Source organism: Mercurialis annua, linkage group LG7 (genome assembly GCF_937616625.2).
Source record: "Mercurialis annua linkage group LG7, ddMerAnnu1.2, whole genome shotgun sequence".
Classification (NCBI taxonomy): Eukaryota; Viridiplantae; Streptophyta; class Magnoliopsida; order Malpighiales; family Euphorbiaceae; genus Mercurialis; species Mercurialis annua.
The window spans coordinates 9,212,648-9,234,407 of NC_065576.1; the positions used below are offsets into that span (position 1 = coordinate 9,212,648).

The 21,760-nt window shown below is 34.7% G+C and overlaps 2 protein-coding genes across 2 annotated transcripts; both read left to right on the forward strand.

Annotated features, from left to right (window-relative positions):
- The first annotated feature begins 4,262 nt into the window (after positions 1 to 4,262).
- LOC126657426 (uncharacterized) lies at positions 4,263 to 8,441 on the forward strand. Its single transcript, XM_056103743.1, has 10 exons — positions 4,263 to 4,340; positions 4,951 to 5,088; positions 5,186 to 5,237; positions 5,344 to 5,375; positions 5,468 to 5,479; positions 5,639 to 5,879; positions 6,647 to 6,696; positions 7,069 to 7,161; positions 7,245 to 7,361; positions 7,976 to 8,441. The coding sequence occupies exons 1-10, from the start codon at positions 4,263 to 4,265 to the stop codon at positions 8,087 to 8,089; spliced, it is 927 nt and encodes a 308-aa protein (XP_055959718.1). The 3' UTR covers positions 8,090 to 8,441.
- On the forward strand, positions 8,194 to 9,828 carry LOC126656735 (PLAT domain-containing protein 2-like). The gene is made up of 2 exons (XM_050351339.1): positions 8,194 to 8,235; positions 9,379 to 9,828. Exons 1-2 carry the CDS (start codon positions 8,194 to 8,196, stop codon positions 9,826 to 9,828), a joined length of 492 nt encoding a protein of 163 aa, XP_050207296.1.
- The last annotated feature ends 11,932 nt before the right edge of the window (positions 9,829 to 21,760 follow it).

Below are 21,760 nucleotides of genomic sequence, written 5' to 3' on the forward strand. Positions count from 1 at the left end.
TATTTGACTGTGCTCATATGCATATTGAATCTATTATTACCAAATGACTTAATTTTTTTTTTAATTTGATTATGAGGTGTCCTGAACGGATTCCAACTATGAAATGTCACTTTTAAGCCTTCCACATTCAGACGAATCCCCACTCGAGCCGGGTAGGTCCCTTACGGGAGGCAAAACTCTGGCCCCAAGTTTTAAACGGCTGCATACATGAGTACGGTTCGAACCCGCGACCTCACTTAAGTTAAAAGAGCGCCTTATACTACATCTTTTTTTGGGGGAGCTCAACTCTAATTAAACTTTTTCAAAACATAAAAGTTGGCCAATTTGTTTTTTTTTAATTCCAGGGGAAATGATACCTTTAACCCTTTTACATTAAAACTAATTTTACTCTAGCCGGATAGGTTTCTTACAAGAGGGAAAATTCTACCTCAAATTTTAAACGGCTGCATATATGAATACGGTTTGAATCCGCTACTTCACTTTAATTTAGTCAACTATTCTTTCTTTTTCAAAGAAATACTAATTGTTTTAAACCTATTTCAGTTATGACCATTTCATCAATTGTATCATAATTTTGATAAGTATTATTCAAATGAAAAAAAATTATGTTTAGCTATAATAAAAATAAGGTCTAATTACTTAAAAAAACTCACCTTATAACATTTTTGCATTTATATCCTGACGAATAAAAAAGTTCAATTATACCCTATTTTAAATTTTCACGTTTCACCTCTACTCCAAAATACTAAATTGACCTCTTTTTATTAGAAAAAAAAATTTAAATTAGTCTTTCATTTTTAGCCTGTATTCTAATTAGACGTTAATATTATTAATTGCACAAAAACACATTCTTCCTTATAATTCAACTTATAATTATTATTTAATTTATATTAATTATCAATAATTTTATTAAATTAAAAACCATAAAATAAATAAAATTTACATTAAATACAATCTATTATTTTATTTATTTATTTTGGTTTACGAATAAGAAGCACGAGCTGCTTCTCATTCCATGGATGGAGGAGGACGAGCTCTTCTTTCCATGGAAAGAGGAGCACCCATGAAAGGAGGAGCACGGGATACTCCTTTCTTTGTTTCACGGGAGGAGCACCTCCTGCTCCTTCCATATGGAAGGAAGGAGCAGATCTGTTCCTTCATGGAAGAAGGAGGAGCACGAGAATTGAAAAAAATAAAAAATAAAATTTTGAAAAAAATTCAGTGACGGGTCCGTGATCGAAGGAGTATAGTGGTAGGTCGCGAATATTTTTTTAAATAATTTAGTTTTTTAATAAAATTTGTAAAAACAATTAATTATTAGGATTTATTTGAACATTTTTAAAGATGAAAGACTTTTTTTGTATTTTTTAAGTAAGAAAAAATATGGTATAGCCGTTATATTTAGTTTTTATTAACGTTTTTATCCTTAAATAATTTAAATCGTCAATTGTACCCTTGGTTAGGTAGAGGTGAAACATAAAAATCCAAAATAAGATACAATTGAACTTTTTCCTAGATGAGGATATAAATGTAAAAACGTTACAAGTTGTAGTTTTTTTAAGTAATTAGGCTTAAAAAACTGTTTTGATTCTTTTTAAATAAGTGGTTGACTAAAATTAAAATACATTATTGAAAATTACCTAAAATTGTTGTTCTAAAAAGTTTGGTTAACCAATGAACTATAACTCAAATAGTATAAGCGATGGATAGCAAATTGCTAAGTCGTGGTTTCGATTCGTCCCACAAGCTAGCACTCTTTTTTTTTTTCAATTATCGAAAAAACAATTAGTTAGAATTGATCTCCCAAAAAATGTAGTATTTTTTAGACATTAGTCCAAACAAGTATCTCAAATTGAAAAAACAAAAAACTTAAAAGTAATAAAAATACAACCGAACTAGTTGAACTAACCAGTCTCGTTTAGCTCTTAAAATAATAGTTAAGTTGAAAAATTAAATCGGACTGATCCGTTCAATTATTAAAACACTAATTAAAATTGGTGTCATAAATCCAGTTCGAACAAATCGGTTCAACCAAGAAATATAACGTGGAAGACTATTTTTAAAATTTTAATTTATATATCATTACATTTTAAATTTTTTAAATTAGTAAAATATGTATAGTTATAGCTATTATTCAGTTCATATTTAATTTAATATTTTAAAAAATAAAATACTTCAGTTCGAATTATTAAAATAATAAAAATATCTATATATATATATATATATATATATATATATATATATATATATATATATATAGATGTATAGATATTATTTTACTAAAATAATATAAAAAAAATTTGAAAAATTATTAAAATGCTATTTTAATATTAGTAACAACCAAGAATAAGTTATTAGACAACTTAATATATATAGTTAATAATTAAATTAAAAAAAATTTGAATATTATTAATTCCTTCATATAAAGAAGAGTACTCAAATATATTTAATAGTACTCTTAACTTTATTTCTTTAAATACAATAATAATAAACTTTTAGTAGGAGTTATTATAATTATAATTTGTAGGAGTATAATATTATAGACTTTTTGTAAAAGTAATAATTCTCATTAGGATAAGGTGTTTATGAGATATGATGATTATGCATTTACAATACAATAAAACGGATGAAACACGGATGAAACAGAGAAAACAATAAATAAAGAGAAGTTTTGAAGTTTTAAAGGCATAATGGGCACCTTGGTAATTTTTGAGATATGAAAAAGATTCAGAGAATTAGTTTTTTATTTTTATAGACTTCGAATGAAGGCTCTTCTGCAAGGTGGTGGTTTCCTTTTTCAAATCAAACACAATTAATTTATTAAAAAAATATTACAATATTATAGGAGATGATAATGCCAATTATACCATTAAAATTTAACTATTATTAAGGATATTAGTGTAAATGTGCCTGTCCCCCCCCCATCCGTGCTTTTATATATATATATATATATATATATATATATATATATATATATATATATATATATATATATATATATATATATATAAACTCTTGTTTATTTGTTTAGTACACCGATTAATTTCATTTTAATAAAATCTTGATTTAATACTGTATATATTTAATATATTAAAGAAATAAACATAGGCTGTTTATATTAAATCGTGAATTTTTACTCGTTGTATCCACTTGTAAAATTCAATTTTTCATAAAATAGAAATGAAGAGATTAACAATTAGGTTAGCTGTAAAAGAAACCCAAAATCCAGGCTGGGCATTGGTATTATTATAATATTACTGTTAAAAATTGTAAATAAATAACAATCGAAACTATAGCAATACCATCATTTTAATATGTTTTATAATATGACTGGTTTAGTTTACGGATAACGTGGTAAACCAAATCTATGTAATAATTTTTCCGCCTCACCTCTATCTAATCATTAATGCAAATAGAATTTTGATTGTTTAATATCTAGACTAGACAAAAACAAAAACTGTACAGAAAATGATTCCTCCTTACCAATTAAATTTTTCTAATAAGTCATTGAATTAGTAATATTTCAATGCATCTTGATAACTATCTTATTTTTTCTAATGACGCTGGTCCAGGTGGCTGCAAGCTAACAAACTATTAGCATAGACAAATTAAGTCTCAGCCGATTAGCACACACTAACAAACAATCATAATTCATGTAAAAAATCTTAAAATTAATACTAATAGTCATGATTGATGGAAAAATCTTAAAATAATAATCATGATTGACGTGAAAATATTAAAAATAATATTCTTGATTGATGGGAAAACCATAAAAATAATAATCATGATTGATGAACCAATCTATAAATTTGGATACCCAACAAAGCATATAGTATACAAAGAAAAAGAAATGGCAGGTGCTTCGTATATTCTCTCGTTTCTCCTCTTCCTCACATTCTCCAGCCTCGTCAGCTCTGTAAGTTCCCAACATCAACCCTACATTGTTAATCTTCTTGACTATATATTACATGAAAACTTTTCAAATTCAACATCTCCGCCGCGTATCAATATTTTCCATCTTGAAAGCATGTTTTAGATATTTGGTGTTCGGCCACAAAATTACTTCATTTTTACATGGAAACTCGTAAGATATTAAACTTTCTGAGTCACTAGGATGACCTTGAGTAACATAATGATCACTAAAAGTTATTTTGTTTAAAAATGGTCACTGAACTATACTTTTTGTTACGAAAAAAACACTACCACATAAGTCACTTTCAGCAACACATGCAAGGCAACACTTTCAATACTGTTGCACTAGTATGTATAAGGCAACAGAAAGGTTACAGTTAAAAACTGTTGTAAACAAATTAACAAAAATCACGAATTTGCAACATAAGGTAACAGATATAGGTAACTGCTGCATTAGCATAAGCAAATGCAACAGTTGGACTGAATCTAGCAACACTTTTAAACTGCTGCCTTTTATTACATCATATCAAATTACATTTTTAACTATATTATAAGTCTTAATAAACAATAAACAACTCAAAGTTACAGTAAAAGTTTAAAATCAGTAAATAACTTGATGAGACCATAAAAAAATTATAGAAATTCATTTCATTTAAACATGTTTTATTTTTCAATATGTACTAATTACTCATAATTCTAATTAATAAAATGATGCAGTTTCGGATCAAATTGATTTTCATTATATTCAATAGCTTAGTGTATAATTGATTTGAGTATTATCAGCAGGTATTAATTTATGAGTTCAGTAAAAAAAATTAAATATTATAATACAATTAAATGTCCTTAATATTAAAGGTGGTAGTATTGACTTTTCTATTTAAATTTCAAATTTCATCTTTCAATTTTAAACATAAAAAACAAAATTACTCAAATTGATTAAACACCATCTAAAGACTGCATCTCTTTCATCGGGCTTCTCTTTCAATTTCATCAGGCTTCTCTTTCAATTTTACATTTCAAATTGAGAACGAGCTATAGCTTCTGTTCGTCATCCCCGATCTCCAAAACTATCCTTCATCCTTCATCGTCATCCCCGATCTCAGCTTTGCAATTAGGTTTCTCTCTGCTTATATTGGATTTAGGGTTTCTAGAATTTGTTTTTTGCCGCTGTTACAGGTAAAATCACTCTAATCGCATTTTTCCGTAATTTATTAGCTTAACTTTAAGGTGCGAATATCAGTTCATAACGATTGAGCTTCTCTTTCAAATTCAGCGATTGAGCTTCTCTTCCATAGCCATCGTCATCTTCATCGCCATCACCAAAGGTAACATCTGTTTCTCTTTCAATCTCTAATTCATCGCCAAAGGTAACATCTGTTTCTCTTTCAATTTTATTTTTATTTTCATTGCTAACATCTCTTTCTCTTCTAGGTTTACTGATCTCTTCAAATGTCTTCTTTAAGGTTTGTATAATTTACTGATTCTTCTTTAATCTTCAATGTAATTAGGGTTTACTGTTTGTGAAATAAATTCTTATGATTGTGGATGCAATCAGGGTTTAATTAGGGTGAATGCTCTTAGTTAAGTTTGAGTTATAAGTGTAGTTATTTTCTTTGTGAAATGCAGGTCTGGTTTTCATCTAGATAACTTGAAACATTTTAAGAGAAGGAAAAATGGAAAGAAAAATATTGTTGAAGTGAGGTCAACAAAAAAAATATAATGCCAGAGATTTACTCATTCTTATTCAAAATCTAGGACTTCAAAGGAAAAAAGAACTAAAGAAAAAATCGGCGAAGTGAAATCCACGGGAGCAGCTCATGCAATTGAAGAGGATTTAGTCGATGATGCTATTGTTAGCGAAAAACAAAGAGAACAAGAACATCTCGAAAAGGATACAGAGGAGCAAGAAGAAACCGAACATCTTGATGAGAATATTGAAGTACAACCGAATGAAGAGACAAGTTCAGGTATCAAAGATTCTTAGTTACTTCTTGAACTTTATTCTTGAGTTGCCAATGTATAATTTCAAAGTGTTGCTGTGGAAGTTGCTGAATTCTGAAACAGCAAGTTTTGATATGATAACACTGATTATGAGGCCAACTCATTAGGATAATATTGGTGTTATCATTATTAGTTGTTTGTTAATTAGTTTTTTTATAAATTTATATTCAAAGTTCCCACTACTAACATAAAATAAAATTGCTCAATTATGAAGTGGAAGTTTTGAAAAAAGAAGATGTGACCATATCTGTAATTTGATTTCACAAAATGTACTTACTGAATAGTATTGTAAATTCAGTTCATTAGCTTCTAACTATTTCTTCAAATTTTGCTTAACAATGATTACTCTTCACTAATCCTGCTTCTTAGTTAATCTCATTAATTCGAAACAGATTATGGTTATCATTGTTAGTGTTAGCTAATTAGTGGTTTAAATTAGAGTTAATTTTCTTCTTTTGTTTTCAACTCTTGGCTTTGTTCAATTGGAACAAAAAATTCTCTGCTAAATGTGATGTTGATGTTTGTCTATGGCTGTATGCACTTGTGGTGTGGTAAAATGTTGATTTAACTCAAAATGGCTTTATGAATTATATTTTTCATCATTCAGTTAAAATTGTAATTGTTAAGTAGATTTTGGAAGTTGAGTAATTCAGGATAACCTAAGATTAAATTGTTCAAGTGTTACTGTGATAATCTCTTGACCCTGTCTGCATCTTCTGCCTGTTCCATTTAGGAAAAGAGCCCAAAGAGAAAAGAACTAGAGGACCTACTACATTGAGTAAGGTACACTCAAGGAGAATGGAAGAAAGAAAACCAATAGTTTTAAATGTTCATTTTCAACCAATAGTTTTAGATGGGTTTTGAAAACTATCGGGGATAACTGGAGAGTTTATAAATGTAGATTAAAGAAGAACCATTATTATAAGTTCAAGACCGATAAATCAAGACTTGCATCTGGTCCATCCCGAGTACCGGAGACGCAATTTAAAGCTCTTCTCAACTATTGTAATACTGATTTTGTAAAGGTATTTTTATTTATCTTATTAATATTATTCTTTTCTCAAGATTTTCTATTAAATAATCAGCTTTCATGCCTCATATTCCCCTTATCTTTTCTGATCTTGAATTTGTCATCTCCATCTTGTCTTTTTATAGCGCATTAGTGAGATAAATGTTGAAAATCGGAACCAACAGAAGGATATGCATACTGCAGGGCCAAAAAGTTTTGCTAGAATAAGAAAAAAATTGGTAAGAATTTAATTTAATTGATTTGATTTAATTTCAAACTATGACATGATTTTCACCAACGGTTTTATAATTCCATGTTGCAGCAAGATGAAAAGGAGGATAAGGCTGATCCGACTTTGGCGGAAATGTTCATTGCCACGCGCAAGAGAAAAGCGGGCCGTTCATACAAGGAATCAAGGGAAGATACAACTAGCAAAATTGTAAGATTCAATTTCGCTTCTACTTTTCAAATATTTGTGCTAGGCTAAATGCATCAGAGAGAGGGAAAAAGAAACATTTTAGTATTAAGGGTACTGATTTGATCAATGATGTTAGAATGGGGACCTTTGCTATTGATTTGACGTGGGTACGTTTTTAAAGTAAAGAACGTTTTTGTTAAATTGCCTAAAAGAAATTTGGTTGTATAGAATGTCGTTATTTATGTAATTAGTAATCATCCCTTAGAAAAAAAAAAGGAAATGTGCAATAGGAAATGAAATATGAGAGACAATAGTAAAATGTCCTTATGATGAGGTTATTTGTCCTTTTTATTTGTTCAGCCTTTTGGAAATATAACTTTATATACATTATCTGTTTCTCATGTGTTCTTAAGAAAATTATACATCTTGTGGAATGTATATAGAATGTCCTTATGATGAGGTTATTTGTCCTTTTTAGTGAATGTTTTCCATTTTGTGTAAATTCAAGTCTTGTGTTTTTATGTTCTGTTTTGTGTAAATGCAAGTCTTTGTAGTTGTCTGTAGCATTATAGTCCAAGATCTGGTTGTTAGATTGTCATATTTCTGATACTATATTCTGTCTTATTTGGCTGCAGTCCAAATTGCAGGAGCTCCTAAACAGTGAAAATGATTCTTTTTCCACTGTTATAGGGAGAGGCCTCCCGGTCGTGCATTTCTGTATGGAAGAGGGGTTACAAGAACCAATTTGAAGAACGGAGTAGGATGCAGTTCTTCAATAATTATACCCGAAGAGCTTGGGCAATCTATCACGGACAAGATACGGAAAGAACTGAAAGATCAATTTGACAAGAAGATGGCTGGGTATAAGGCGTTATTTGAAAGTGTTATGTCTCAAGTGAATCCTATAGTAGTTGAACCAAGTGAAAATTCGGATTCTGAAAGCGCTCAATTTTGATTGAGAGCTCCTCTAGTTAAGTACTAGTTATGTTTTGTAATATAATCGTTATGTTTGATGAATACATTTTCTTTTTGTGATGTATTGGATGGAATATTTTTAGACTTTGAATTCTATGAATATTTCTGTCTTCTAACTTTAGTAAATATTTTATGTTATCCATTTTTATTGAATGTTTTCTGTTTTTAGATTTAGCGAAATAGTTTCCGTTTTTAATTCTTGTTCTTTAAATATAAACTGTTGCGTATTCTATATAAATCGTTGCTTCAAGTTTAGCCAAACCATTGCATCAGTACATATAAGTGTTGCTTAAAGTAATATCAAACTGTTGCCTTACAAAAACAAATGTTGCCTATAATATTATAAAAATCGTTGTCTTATAAAAATAAATGTTGCCTAAAGTACTGTACAAACCGTTGCCTTAAAAAAATAAATGTTGCCAAAAATGCATTACCAGACTGTTACAATAGATGTTTCAAACCGTTGCTTTTGTTATTAATTGCAACGATTTTTTTTCTATTACAATAGTTTAAAAAAATTGCTGCAGTAGCTATCAAAACCTACTGCAGCGGCCGCAAATGTAGCTGATTGAAAAGCGTTACAATAGGCCTAAGGCAATGGTTTTTACATATATAGCAACACTTACCTAGTGTTGCTGAAAATGACTTATGTGGTAGTGAAATGGTCAGGAATTATAAAAAGGTCACTGAGTTAATTATACTTTTTACTACAAAAAGATCATTAAACTATGTCCTTATTATAATTTTGACTTGCCATGAAAATAAAAACGTTGCGAGTGACACTCTTTTGTAAGAAAAGGTATAGTTTAGTGACTATTTTATTACAAAATGTAGTTTAGTGATCATTCTTTTAACTTGAGGTAACTCTAGTGATTCAGGAAGTTTACTATCCGAAAATCTAAATATAACATTATTTTACCATAAAGTACCACATAAGGAACCACTTTAAGAGTATGATTTTATTAATATACTTTAATTAGTTGTATTAAAACATTCTCACCTGAACTACAAATTACAAATTACCTATGGGAATTTAAATATTTTCACTAATTTATTCCTGCAGGAAACGTGTGTATATTCGATATCAATAAAAACAGGATCAAGAAGTGATGCAGGAACGGACGCTGTGGTAAGCCTTAAACTGTCAAACATGCAGGATTCTGCTATAAACATTCAGAACTTGGAAAAATATGGGATAATGGAGGCAGGCCATGACTACTTTGAAAACAATAATTTGGATTTCTTCAATTTTCCAGGACCATGCCTAACTATTCCAGTTTGTTATATCAAACTGAGTCATGATAACAGTGGTAACAAGCCTGGCTGGTACATTAACTATGTCGAAATCAACACTGCTGGTGGTTCAATAACGCCTACAAAAATACGGTTCGATGTGAGTCAGTGGCTTTCTGATGGTGAGCCACCATATCAAACATATACCAGCAGGGATTTCTGTGCTGATAAAGAGAAGCGTAGTGCGGGGATTGAGTCTGTTGTTGATGTTGCCATATGAGTCTGCTTTCAATATTAAGGGTTATGATTTATCCAAAAATATATTAAGGGTTATGATACATCTTATTGAAATATTATAGCAAATGCATTTAATAATATTATTGTAAATGAATTTCGTTCAATCAAATTGGAATTTGTACCGAGTGACTCAGTGTAATACCTCGTATGTCTGACATTGCCAAAGTAGGCAACTTGTTTAAATTTAAACGGTTATAGCGGCCATTAAAGAGATTATCGGAGGAATTAAATAAGAAAAGAAGCGAGTAGGTCGATATTGAAATTTAAATAAGGAATTTCAATATTTATAATGCCTAAAAAAACTAGACGGGACTAAAGAATGTCGTATGAAAAATTGGAATTACAATAAGTTTACGTCCCAAAATTGGAAAATAATATATTAATTTCCGAAAAATATAAATTAAATAGATTATTGATGGGAATTATCGAATAATTGGATATCGATATTTGTTAAAGCAATATTTAAAAGGAAAAAGTGAGAAAAAAAATGCATTTTACCTCAAATTGGAATTTGAGCCTTTTTAGCCAAAAATTGCTAAAAACAAATTATAGGAAATAGAATTATGAGGTATTAAAGTGATATTATTTATTTGGACATAAATAATATGAAATTTATCGAGTTCGAACAATTAAGCGATCGACGGACTTGGATTAAAGAAAAGTTAGAAATCGAAGCGTGAGGAGGTGGCAAAGTTAAGAATTAAATGGGACTGTTTGCCATAAATATAAATAACCTAAGAATTTCATTTTAACTCGGAAAAAGACATTTGAACTCAGCTCTCCAAAAGCGTTAGCTTCTCCAACTTAAAACCCTCACATGCAAAAAATTCATATCTCCTTCGTTTTTCAACGACATGGGACAATTCTTGCGGCCACGGAACAGGGACGGAAAGATCTACACATCTATTCAAGAAAATTAAGGTAAAAATCTCGGTACAAAATTAGGTTATCTGCTATAATTTTCTGGTTTGAATAAAAATGATGATGATGATGATGACTATAAGCTTAAAAATGGTAGTTTTGGTGTTTAATCAGTTGGTTTAAACTAAGTTTAATGATTGGTTTGGTGACACATGAGAGTTGTGATTATGTGTATGTGTTATTGAATGAGAAATTAGCTTAGGGTTAGGCAAATTGATTGAGGTTCATGATGTTTGATAATTTATGAATAAGGAATTAATATAAAATTGTGTTGATTAATGATGAATCATGGACGAAATTTTGAAATGGAACTTTGATAAGATATTCGGCCATGGAGTTAGGTTGATAATGTAAAGTTCAAATGATAGTCATAAGACTTGATTAAGAGTAAGTAGGGCTGAATTGAAGTTGTACATGATTGATAAAAGTTGAATGGAAATGAAATGATAGTTTCATCCTAGGGTATAATTCATGCCTAAATGAGTTTGATCGTATCTAATACATGGATTTTAAGTGGTTATAATTGAATGTTATGGATGGATTATGTTGATACAAAAACAAGATATCGATAGGTTTTAGTTCCAACGTGTAATAGTTTCAATCCGAGTTTATAAAAGATAGTTGACGTTTTGCAGAAAATTATTCTGCAAAACAGCTATATTGAGAGGGAAATATCTTGAGCTGCATAGCTCCAAATTAAGTTCTGTTTGTTGGTACAGAAACTTAAGGATGTTGTCTATATTTGTCTAAGTTTAAATTTCTGCTAATTCGGACTCCAAATTTCTCAAATAAAGCAGCACATTATGTCGCACAGAACAGCCCTGCAGTTTTAAAACAGCCCCAAGGAAATAACTTCCGGGCTGATTTCTGACACCTTCGAGTGCCAATCTCAGTCGGCGACCTAAAAAAACGTTGTAGACGACATTATGTACTTTAAGAACGTTAATTTTGTTTAGGGGCAGACTGTTTTAGATGAACGGTTTCGATAGCCGAAGTTGGCTAGAACCCCAATTTCTGATAAATTAATTATAGTTAGATTTTCATTAATTCGAGCTATTATCGACTTTACATAGGCCCGGCGGGGCGACTACCAACGGAACCCGAAACGTATAGAACGCGGCATCGCTTAGCTATTATCAAAGTTTATGGATAGCAAGCGGTGAGTATATTTTACTTACTCATATTATCCTATAAACAATTATTTTATATATATTGTATAGTTAGTAACAAATGCATCGCATAAAATATACGATATATAATTGAATTGAATTATTTGTATTTAATTGATTTGGATTGTTTGTATTTGTTTGGATTGGATTGATTATATTGGAATTGTTTGTATATGGATTGTATTGTCTTGCTTATAACTTGATTGATTTTTTGAAAACGTGAATTTGTATACGATCTGAAAAAACGAGCTACCTATAAGGCGTCAATAGGCCGTGTGATTACCGGTGTTTGTAAGAGTCTAGATATTTATACGTAGAAACGTTTGGTGTAAACTCCTTACATGTTGATTATGCTTGGGAATAGAAAGGAGGACTATGTTTGATAGATACGAGGTTAACTCGGTGGAACTATCTCGGGACCCGTATCTAATGAGTTAATTCGGTTGAACTATCTCAGGATTCACACCTTGAGATTAAAAAGTGACATGAGTTAACTCGGTGGAACTATCTCGGGACTATGTCACATGATAGCGGTTAACTCGGTGGAATTATCTCGGGACTGTACCATAAGGATTGATCGATTTAATACGAATACGATACAGATAGGAAAGGTTAGGAGTTTAAAAATAAGGTTTCTATCGGAATATTTGTCTTATATGTTGTGATTGTATATGCTTGAAATATTTTAAAAATGCTATGCTTATTTTGATAATATGTTAAGTAAAGTATATCTCACTCAGCTTAAAGTTGACCCTGTTGATTTAAATATTTTCAGGTACCTAGATTTTGGACTTGGCTAGGAGTCCATCTTTAGACCGGAAGTCAACTTGCAATATATAGTCCCGACTTTCATAGTTGCTGCAGTACTATACAGTGACCAGTCGTGGTCTAGTATTGTAAGGTCTTGTATATTGTAATATGTATGGTTAGGCTATGTTGTATGATCGTTTGATGCTGTTTATGTTAACAGCTTTTGTATAGATCGTTAGATAGGGTAGTACATACAAGTTATGGAAGTGAAATGTCCATACACACAAACATTAATATATTTACTTCCATTATGTAGTCATAATATGTTTGTTTATTTGCGAAAATATTATAGTGATTTTAGACTTGCGATGGGTTTCGGAGCAACCACTGCCATTTCCTAGCGCCGGTCTCGACTCAATAATTTGGGTCATGACACTCAGTTTCTACCACCTGAATCTTCCACATTCTAATATGCCCTTGAACTTCCTATGGTTGTTGTTATACTGCCAATATCCTCCGTAGCAGCAGTTGATAATACACCCCGACCTTGATTTCTATTTTCCATAGAAGCATGTAATACCCCGTAAATTTTTAGCGTTTTTCCGACAACTTTTCCGATCGTTATGAATTAAAAAATTGAAGTTAATGGTCCGGTTCGAGTTGGTTCATGATGGGTTGATGTGGTGGTTCAACCATTTAATTTTTAAAAATCAAAAAAAAAAAAATTAACTGATTCCCGTTCGAGAAATTGGATTCTCTAACGAGAATCCAGTTTCAGGGCCTGGTCTCGTTCGAGACCAGGTGGTTCTCGAACGAGAACCAAGCCCAAAAGGGTTGTTCTCGTTCGAGAACCAAGTAACCCATGAGATCCTTCCGCCTAGCCCTTTTCGAACTCATTTACGGCCCGTTTCCACTCGTTATTTAAAGTCGATTTCTAAATGAAAAACCTAGATCACGCTGCAAACAAATCCTAGCCGTCTTCCTTTTATTCTTTCGCTTAGAAATCGCTGTTCTTTATCGCTCTGAAGTTTTCAGAAAAACCATCGGTAAGATTGTGTTTAATTTCAGTTTTAGTTATGAACGGCATTCCGTTATTTGATTCGTTCTCCTTCGTTTCTTGATCAAATCCAGTTCTGTTTCGTTGATGAGATTGTAGACACACGCCTCTTCAATTCCCATCTTTATTTTCGCCAAAACGGTACGTAATTCTATGCGATATAGTCGCCGCCGTTTCATCGTATTTGTACGTGTATATTGTTCTTCATCTTCAAGCTACTGCCGTTTGTTTCTTTTTATTTTGGCTTGATTTCATTCTTCCTTTTGATGTTAGAGATTCATGTCTAAGTTGAATTATGTGTGTTGTGGTGTTAAATCGTCGTACGATCATCGTTGCTTTGATTTGGTTCTATGCCGTTCTTGTTCTTGCTACGGTTATGGGTTTCACTAGGTTGTTAAGTTTTGTATTGCATGATTCATGTATCAGTTTATGTTAGATTTGGGTTTAGGAACTTAATAATTTGGTGATTAGTAAGTAGGAGCAGAAACTTGAAATCTTGGTAGGAGGAAAGGCTATGGCGGGAGGAGTCCTTTTGATTTAAGGAAGATGGTGGCTAATAAGCCACTTTGATTATTAACTTATCTTGTTTGAAATGAATAGGTCCTTTAAGTTAGTTTTATTTGATGATATCTTGAAATTCATTGTAATTTACAATTGTTACTTTGTAAACGATATTTTTATAATCTAAGCTAACATAATTACTCGGGTAATTAAATTATATTCGAATATTAAATTAGCACGGAATTGGCTAAATTACAATTTGGCCCCTAAACGTTTTAAAACTTATTTGACTTAAATTTTTGATTAGTAACGTTATTTTTTAGTATAAATTATAACAAAAGCCATTAAATTGATTTTAAATATCCAATTGACTAAAGTACCATAGTCCCTAGTTGGCTAAAGTACAGTTTAGTCCCTATTTGGCTAAAATACAGTTTAGTCCCTAAACTTTTATAAACTTAAAATTGTTAGATTTTTGTGGTGTAACTTGGGTTATTTGAAATTGAAGTTATTGAGTTCCGCTTTTAAAATGGTTTATTATTTTATGGAATTATTTTTATAAATATAGACTCGGGTTTATATTTGATAAACGTTTTGAGTCGGGTTAGACTTGGGTCACCCGACAAGTGAGGTTAGTTTGGTAGTTAATGATAACTCGGCTAACCCACTATTTGGAAATTAATTATTATTTAAAGATTATTAAATAATATTTATAAAGCGAGAACTCAATAGATTTATATTAATTGGACTTTATTACCTTTTGGGTAATTTTGTGTTGCTTTGGATTATTTAATTCCGACGTGTTATTTGTGCTAGTCCTATCTGGTGTCTAGTACTCTCTAGAGTTAGGGTCTGTTTTAATAATTATTTTATTTGTCTAGACCCGTCTATTGTTCGTGCTCCAGAGGCGAACCAGGATTAGTTGCTTGCCGGTATTCACGTGGACTAGCAAGCAGTGAGTTTGTACTTACTATTTACCGCTTTATTAAGTAAATTGTTATTTTAATATTAAATATAGGGTTAATTCCTAAAAAAATCATGAACTTTGCACGAAATTTCATTTTAATCATGAACTTTAAAAGTTGTCATTTAAAGGCACGAACTTTCATTTTGTTTCAAATCTATCGCCAAAGTAAAATCCGGTGTATTTTATCGAACCAAAAATTCCTAGTCCTATATACTATAACTAAAAGATAATAAGATTTAATGTCGATTTATAATTTGGGTCTTTCATTAATAGTTGATTGAAGAATTTATTCAACAAAAATACACTGAAATGATAGATTTGAAACAAAATGAAATTTCGTGCCTTTAAATGGCAACTTTTAAAGGTCATGATTAAAATGAAAATTCGTGTAAAGTTCGTGATTTTTTTAGGAATTAACCCTTAAATATATACTGTACGTATATTTTCGAACTGTTTTTATATTATGGCTACTAGTTGGAACATGCTACCTAATGGGCATCATTAGGACTGCGTGCGCACCGATAATGATCTGGGAAAGGTAATTATGGTAATGTGGTAACTCGGTGTGAGCATAGCTCTCGGGACCAAGTAGAGTAACTCGGTGTAGCTCAGCTCTCGGGACTCTGGTATAAGTGTGGTCAGTGGTAACTCGGTGTAGCTCAGTTCTCGGGACCAGACCTATTGGATTATGTTTATTATTTAGAATTGTGGATTAGGGTTCCAACTATTATTCGTAATATCATTATTAAATGTTTTAAACGGTTTTAAAGGTTTTCCACTTAATAAATGTAGATAGTGGTATAAACTCATCTCAGTATATCTGACCCCGTTGTTTTCCCAATTTTTCCCCAGGGTTATGATCTGAGAGAGTCTGGTGATCTCCGCATTTACTTTTCCTCGGAGGTTCCTTTTATTTTTAAATAAAACTGTAAAACTGTTTTTATTCTTAGACCGCAGTAGTAATTAGACGTCTTTATTATTATTATATATTTTGTCGGATTGGTTCGACTGGTTATATTGCTTTGGTATGTTATATTATTTACATTGGTTTATGATAAATCTATTTATTACTCGGAACTGAATAAGCATGTTATATTAACTGTTGAATATTATAACTGTTAGATTTAGGCTGAAGTCTCGGTTGCCCCCAAGCATTGGTTTTCTGCAGGTTTATATGTTTATGTATTAAATGAAAGGCTAGCTACGGGTTTTGGTACTACATTACCCATACCCTAGCGCCGGTCGCGATTCATGAAAATGGATCGTGACAAATCTTGTATCAGAGCTTTGGTTTCAAACCAAGGCCAAATTGCTTGCTATGTGTTTACTGTGTTAAGTATGGTTGTGTTTTAGGAACTACTGCGGATATAGGTTTCTGTCATGTCTTTAAAAAACGTCATCTTTTGGTTTTTAAAATATTCTGCCTACACCAATAGGATTGCGTCGAGTCAGTCATTATATGTTGATTTGATGCTGTTAAACGTTAATGTTATTTCACTTGGGTGAATATCTTATTGCTGTTGATTTCTTGGGAAATCCTATATGTTGCTTGTTTTGTTCATACTTGGGTATGAAATATCTGTGTATTGAAATTGTTCTTGTTCAATCCTTAGGATATGAACAACGCTATTCGTACTCGTGCTCGAGCTGCGGCAGAGCAAGAAGCTGAGGCTGATGATGCGATTTCCATGGAAGTCGATCAGAATGTGCCACAGGTTCAGGCCAATGCTGGACGTGGTCGAGGTGGAGGTGCTGGCAGAGGTAGAGGAGCTGGTGCTGGTAGAGGTAGAGGAGCTGGTGCTGGTAGAGGTGGAGCTAGAGGACGTGGTGCAGCAGGTGTTCAGGCACCGAATGTGCAGCAGGCACCAGAGGTGCAACAAGCACCAAACATGCAAGCGTTCGACTTCACTACTTTCTTGGCTGGCATTGTCGAGATGCAGAACAATCAGGCTCTACTGCAGAATCAGTGTAATATACTGGGTCAGTTAGCGCAGCAACAGCAACCTCAGGCTGGTGCTGTAGCTGGTATTGGTGGACTTGCTGGTGTCGGTCATATTCCAATAGACAGAGAGTTGGTGATGACCTACTTGAAGTTGAATCCGACTTCTTTTGATAGTATTGGGGATGCTCTTGACTTTTTGGAGGAATTTGAGTACAACAGTCAGAGGATTCAAGCTTCTGATCGTCAATCAGTGATGCTTGTGGAGATGTCGCTGAAGGGTCCAGCTAAGGACTGGTATCGCGATAACATCAGGCCAGTTATGGACACTTTGTCTTGGGCTGATTTTGTGATCAGGTTCAGAGGTTACTATCTACCCTTCTCTGTTACTGAGAGTTTCAGAGAAAAGCTGCTAAATTTGAAGAAGGGAGATAGATCAGTGACAGACTACACTACTGAGTTTGTACATTTGGGGTGGTTTGCTACAGATCTACAGGGTGATCAAGAGCGAGTGAACGACCGTTATATTAGGGGGTTAGGCTCGGAGTTTCTCCCTTTGCTGATAGGGACAAACATGGAGTTTGCCCGGTTAGTGGATAGTGCGTGGCGGATGGAGAATTCGATGGTTCAGTTTGGGACGATCTCTGACCCTTTCCAGAATCAAAAGGGAAAGAGTGATCTTCCTAGTGGGGGGCAGCAGGCCCAGTGCAGCATGGTAGTGGGAACTACTACAGTGTCTCTTCTCAGGCCAATAAAGGGAGTCGCCTAACTCACAACAAAGGGAGGCATAGTGCTAGGAGTGCTCCGTACAGTTCCAGTAGCAGTGGGAGTAACCGTGGTTTAGGAGGCGGGTACAGTGGTGGATCGAACATTCCGTTCTGCCAGAATTGCAGACGCAGGGACTATGGTCAGTGTCAGTTAGCTCCTGGAGGTTGTTTTACTTGTGGCCAGCCGGGTCATTTTTCCAGGGAGTGTCCGACATCTAGGCAGCATATGTCTAACTCCAGTGTAGCGCAATCATCTTATCAACAGCAGAGACCTGCGTTTTCACAGCCTGTAGGGTACTCCCAACCAGCAGCATCCTTTGGTGGCCAGCGAGGCCGTGGTTCTGGTGGCAGAGGTTTTGGTGGCCGTGGTAACGGCGGTAGAGGTTCCAACAGTTATGGTACTGGGCAGAGTTTGCAGCAGCAGCCGCAGGGTCAGGCCAGAGTGTTTGCTCTTACTCCTCAGGATGCGCGTGCATCAAATGCTGTGGTGCAAGGTACCATTCCGATTTCATTTACTGATGCTTTGGTATTATTTGATGCGGGTGCAATCCATTTGTTTGTGTCTACATGTTTTGCTAGGAAATTGGGTATTGCACCATCTGTTTTGAGTGAACCTCTAGCTGTGTCTACACCTATATATGAAGGTGTAATAGTGGACGTCGTTTATCCTTCTTGTCCAGTGGTTATTCAGGGTAGAGAATTATGTGCTGATTTGATTGTGCTTGACGTTCTTTCTTTTGATGTCATCTTGGGGATGGATTGGCTGTCGCGCCATTATGCTTCTATTGACTGTCGAGGGAAGTCAGTTGAGTTTCGGATTCCAGGTGATCTACCTTTTTCCTTTCAGGGAGAAAAGGCGGAGACACCTAAGAATCTGATTTCCGCCATCAAGGCGAAGCGGATGTTAGGCAAGGGTTGCCAGAGTTTTCTTGCTGTGGTTCGTGATTTGGAGACTAGTAGTGGTGATATGCATAGTGTTCCGATAGTGAATGAGTTCACTGATGTGTTTCCAGAGGAATTGCCTGGATTACCACCTGATCGTGATATTGAGTTCTGCATTGATGTGGTTTCTGGTACAGCTCCGATTTCGATACCGCCGTATCGGATGGCTCCTGCAGAGCTGAAGGAGTTGAAGGACCAGTTACAAGAGTTGTTGGATAGCGGGTTCATCAGACCGAGTACTTCTCCGTGGGGTGCTCCAGTTCTGTTTGTGAAGAAGAAAGACGGTTCCTTTCGACTGTGTATCGATTACAGACAGTTGAACAAGGCTACTGTCAAGAACAGATATCCTCTTCCTCGCATCGATGATCTGTTTGACCAGCTGCAGGGTGCAAAGTGTTTTTCCAAGATTGATTTGAGGTCTGGGTATCATCAGCTACGGATCAATGATGCAGATGTGCCTAAGACTGCTTTTCGGACTCGTTATGGACATTTTGAGTTTCTAGTTATGTCCTTTGGTCTGACGAACGCACCAGCAGCATTTATGGATATGATGAACAGAGTGTTCAAACCGTTTTTGGATCAATTTGTTATCGTCTTCATTGATGACATTTTGATCTATACTCGGAATGAGGAGGAGCATGCTTACCATTTGAGGACTATACTACAGACGTTGCGTGAGCATCAGTTATATGCTAAGTTCTCAAAATGTGAGTTCTGGTTGGATCAGGTTACCTTTCTCGGACACGTGGTGTCGAAAGATGGGATCAAGGTTGATCCGAAGAAGATAGAGGCAGTTATGGATTGGCAGAGGCCGAGATCAGTTACCGAGATCAGAAGTTTTCTGGGTTTAGCTGGCTACTATCGTCGGTTCGTGCAAGATTTCTCCAGAATATCTGCACCGTTGACTAAACTGACACATAAGGGTGTTAAGTTTGAGTGGACTGACAAGTGCGAGGCAAGCTTTGAGAAGCTCAAAGAGATTTTGACTACAGCTCCGGTTTTGGCATTGCCTTCTGGCATTGACGGTTTCACAGTGTATTGTGATGCGTCTCGGATTGGTTTGGGTTGCGTTCTAATGCAACATGGACAGGTGATTGCCTATGCTTCCAGACAGTTGAAGAAGCATGAGGTGAATTACCCTACTCATGATTTAGAGTTGGCAGCTGCGGTTTTTGCGCTGAAAATCTGGAGGCATTATTTGTATGGTGCTACTTGTGAGATTTTCACTGATCATAAGAATCTGAAGTATATCTTTGATCAGAGAGAATTGAACTTGAGACAGAGGAGGTGGTTAGAGTTGCTGAAAGACTACGACTGTACTATTCAGTACCATCCTGGTAAGGCTAATGTGGTAGCCGATGCGTTGAGTCGCAAGTCTTCGGGCAGCTTGGCTCATATTTCTGAGATTGGGCGTAGACCCATGGTTAGAGAGTGGCCCAGTTTGATAGCTTCAGGCTATGGTTTTCAGATTTCTCAGACTGGCTGTTTGTTAGCACAGTTACTAGTGCAACCCATTTTGATTGATCGGATCAAAGTTTTACAAGCTGAGGATCCACAGTTGAAGCGGATTATTGAGGAGGTTCAGCAGGACAGTAATTCTGAGTTTACTTTTGTGGATGGAGTTCTGAGACATGGTTCGAGATTGTGTGTTCCGGATTCAGATGGTTTGAGAGACCAGATTCTGGAAGAAGCGCACAAGTCTGCTTATAGTGTTCATCCGGGTTCTACTAAGATGTACCATGATCTTAAGGGTACCTACTGGTGGAGCGGGATGAAGAAGGATGTCGCTGAGTATGTTTCTAAGTGTCTGACTTGCCAGCAGGTGAAGCTGGAGCATCAGAGACCTTTTGGCTATTTGCAACCACTACCTATTCCAGAGTGGAAGTGGGAGCGGATTGCCATGGATTTTGTGGTTGGTTTACCACGTACTCGACAGGGGTACGATTCCATCTGGGTTATAGTTGACCGTATGACCAAGTCAGCTCATTTTCTACCGATCAAGGTTTCGTATACTGCTTCGAGGTTGGCTCAGTTGTACATCGACAGGATTGTCAGTTTGCATGGTGTACCGGTTTCTATTGTTTCAGACAGAGGTTCTATGTTTACTTCGAGGTTTTGGAAAGCGTTACAGGAATCCTTGGGTTCTCGGTTGGATTTCAGTACAGCTTTTCATCCTCAGACTGACGGTCAGTCTGAGAGGACTATTCAGACGTTGGAGGATATGCTCAGGATGTGTGTTCTCGATTTTCAGGGTAGCTGGGATACTCATTTGCCGTTGATTGAGTTTTCCTATAACAACAGTTATCATGCGAGCATTGAGATGACACCTTATGAGGCTCTGTACGGACGCAAGTGTCGATCTCCTATATGTTGGGAAGAGGTCGGCGAGCGGAAGTTGTCTGGTGCTGAGATTATTCAGATTACCTCAGAGAAGGTACCGTTGATAAAACGGAGGTTGGAGACAGCTTTTCGTCGGCATAAGAGTTATGCAGATCCGAAGAGGAAAGACATCGAGTTTCAGGTGGGAGACTTTGTGTTTCTTCGGGTTTCGCCTATGAAAGGCGTGGTTCGTTTTGGTGTCAAGGGAAAGTTGGCACCGAGATACGTTGGTCCTTATGAGATTTCAGAGAGGATTGGAGCTGTGGCTTATCGTCTGGTTCTGCCGCCAGACATGTCGTTAGTATATCCTGTGTTTCATGTTTCTATGTTGAGAAAGTGTATTTCCGATCCTTCGCATGTGATTGTGCCTCAGAGTGTTGAGATTGACCAGGAGCTGTCCTATGAGGAACAGCCAGTTGAGATTGTTGATACGCAGGTGCGTAAATTGCGAAACAAGGAGATTCCGGTGGTCAAAGTTCTCTGGCACAATCATTCCGTAGAGGAGTGTACTTGGGAGACCGAG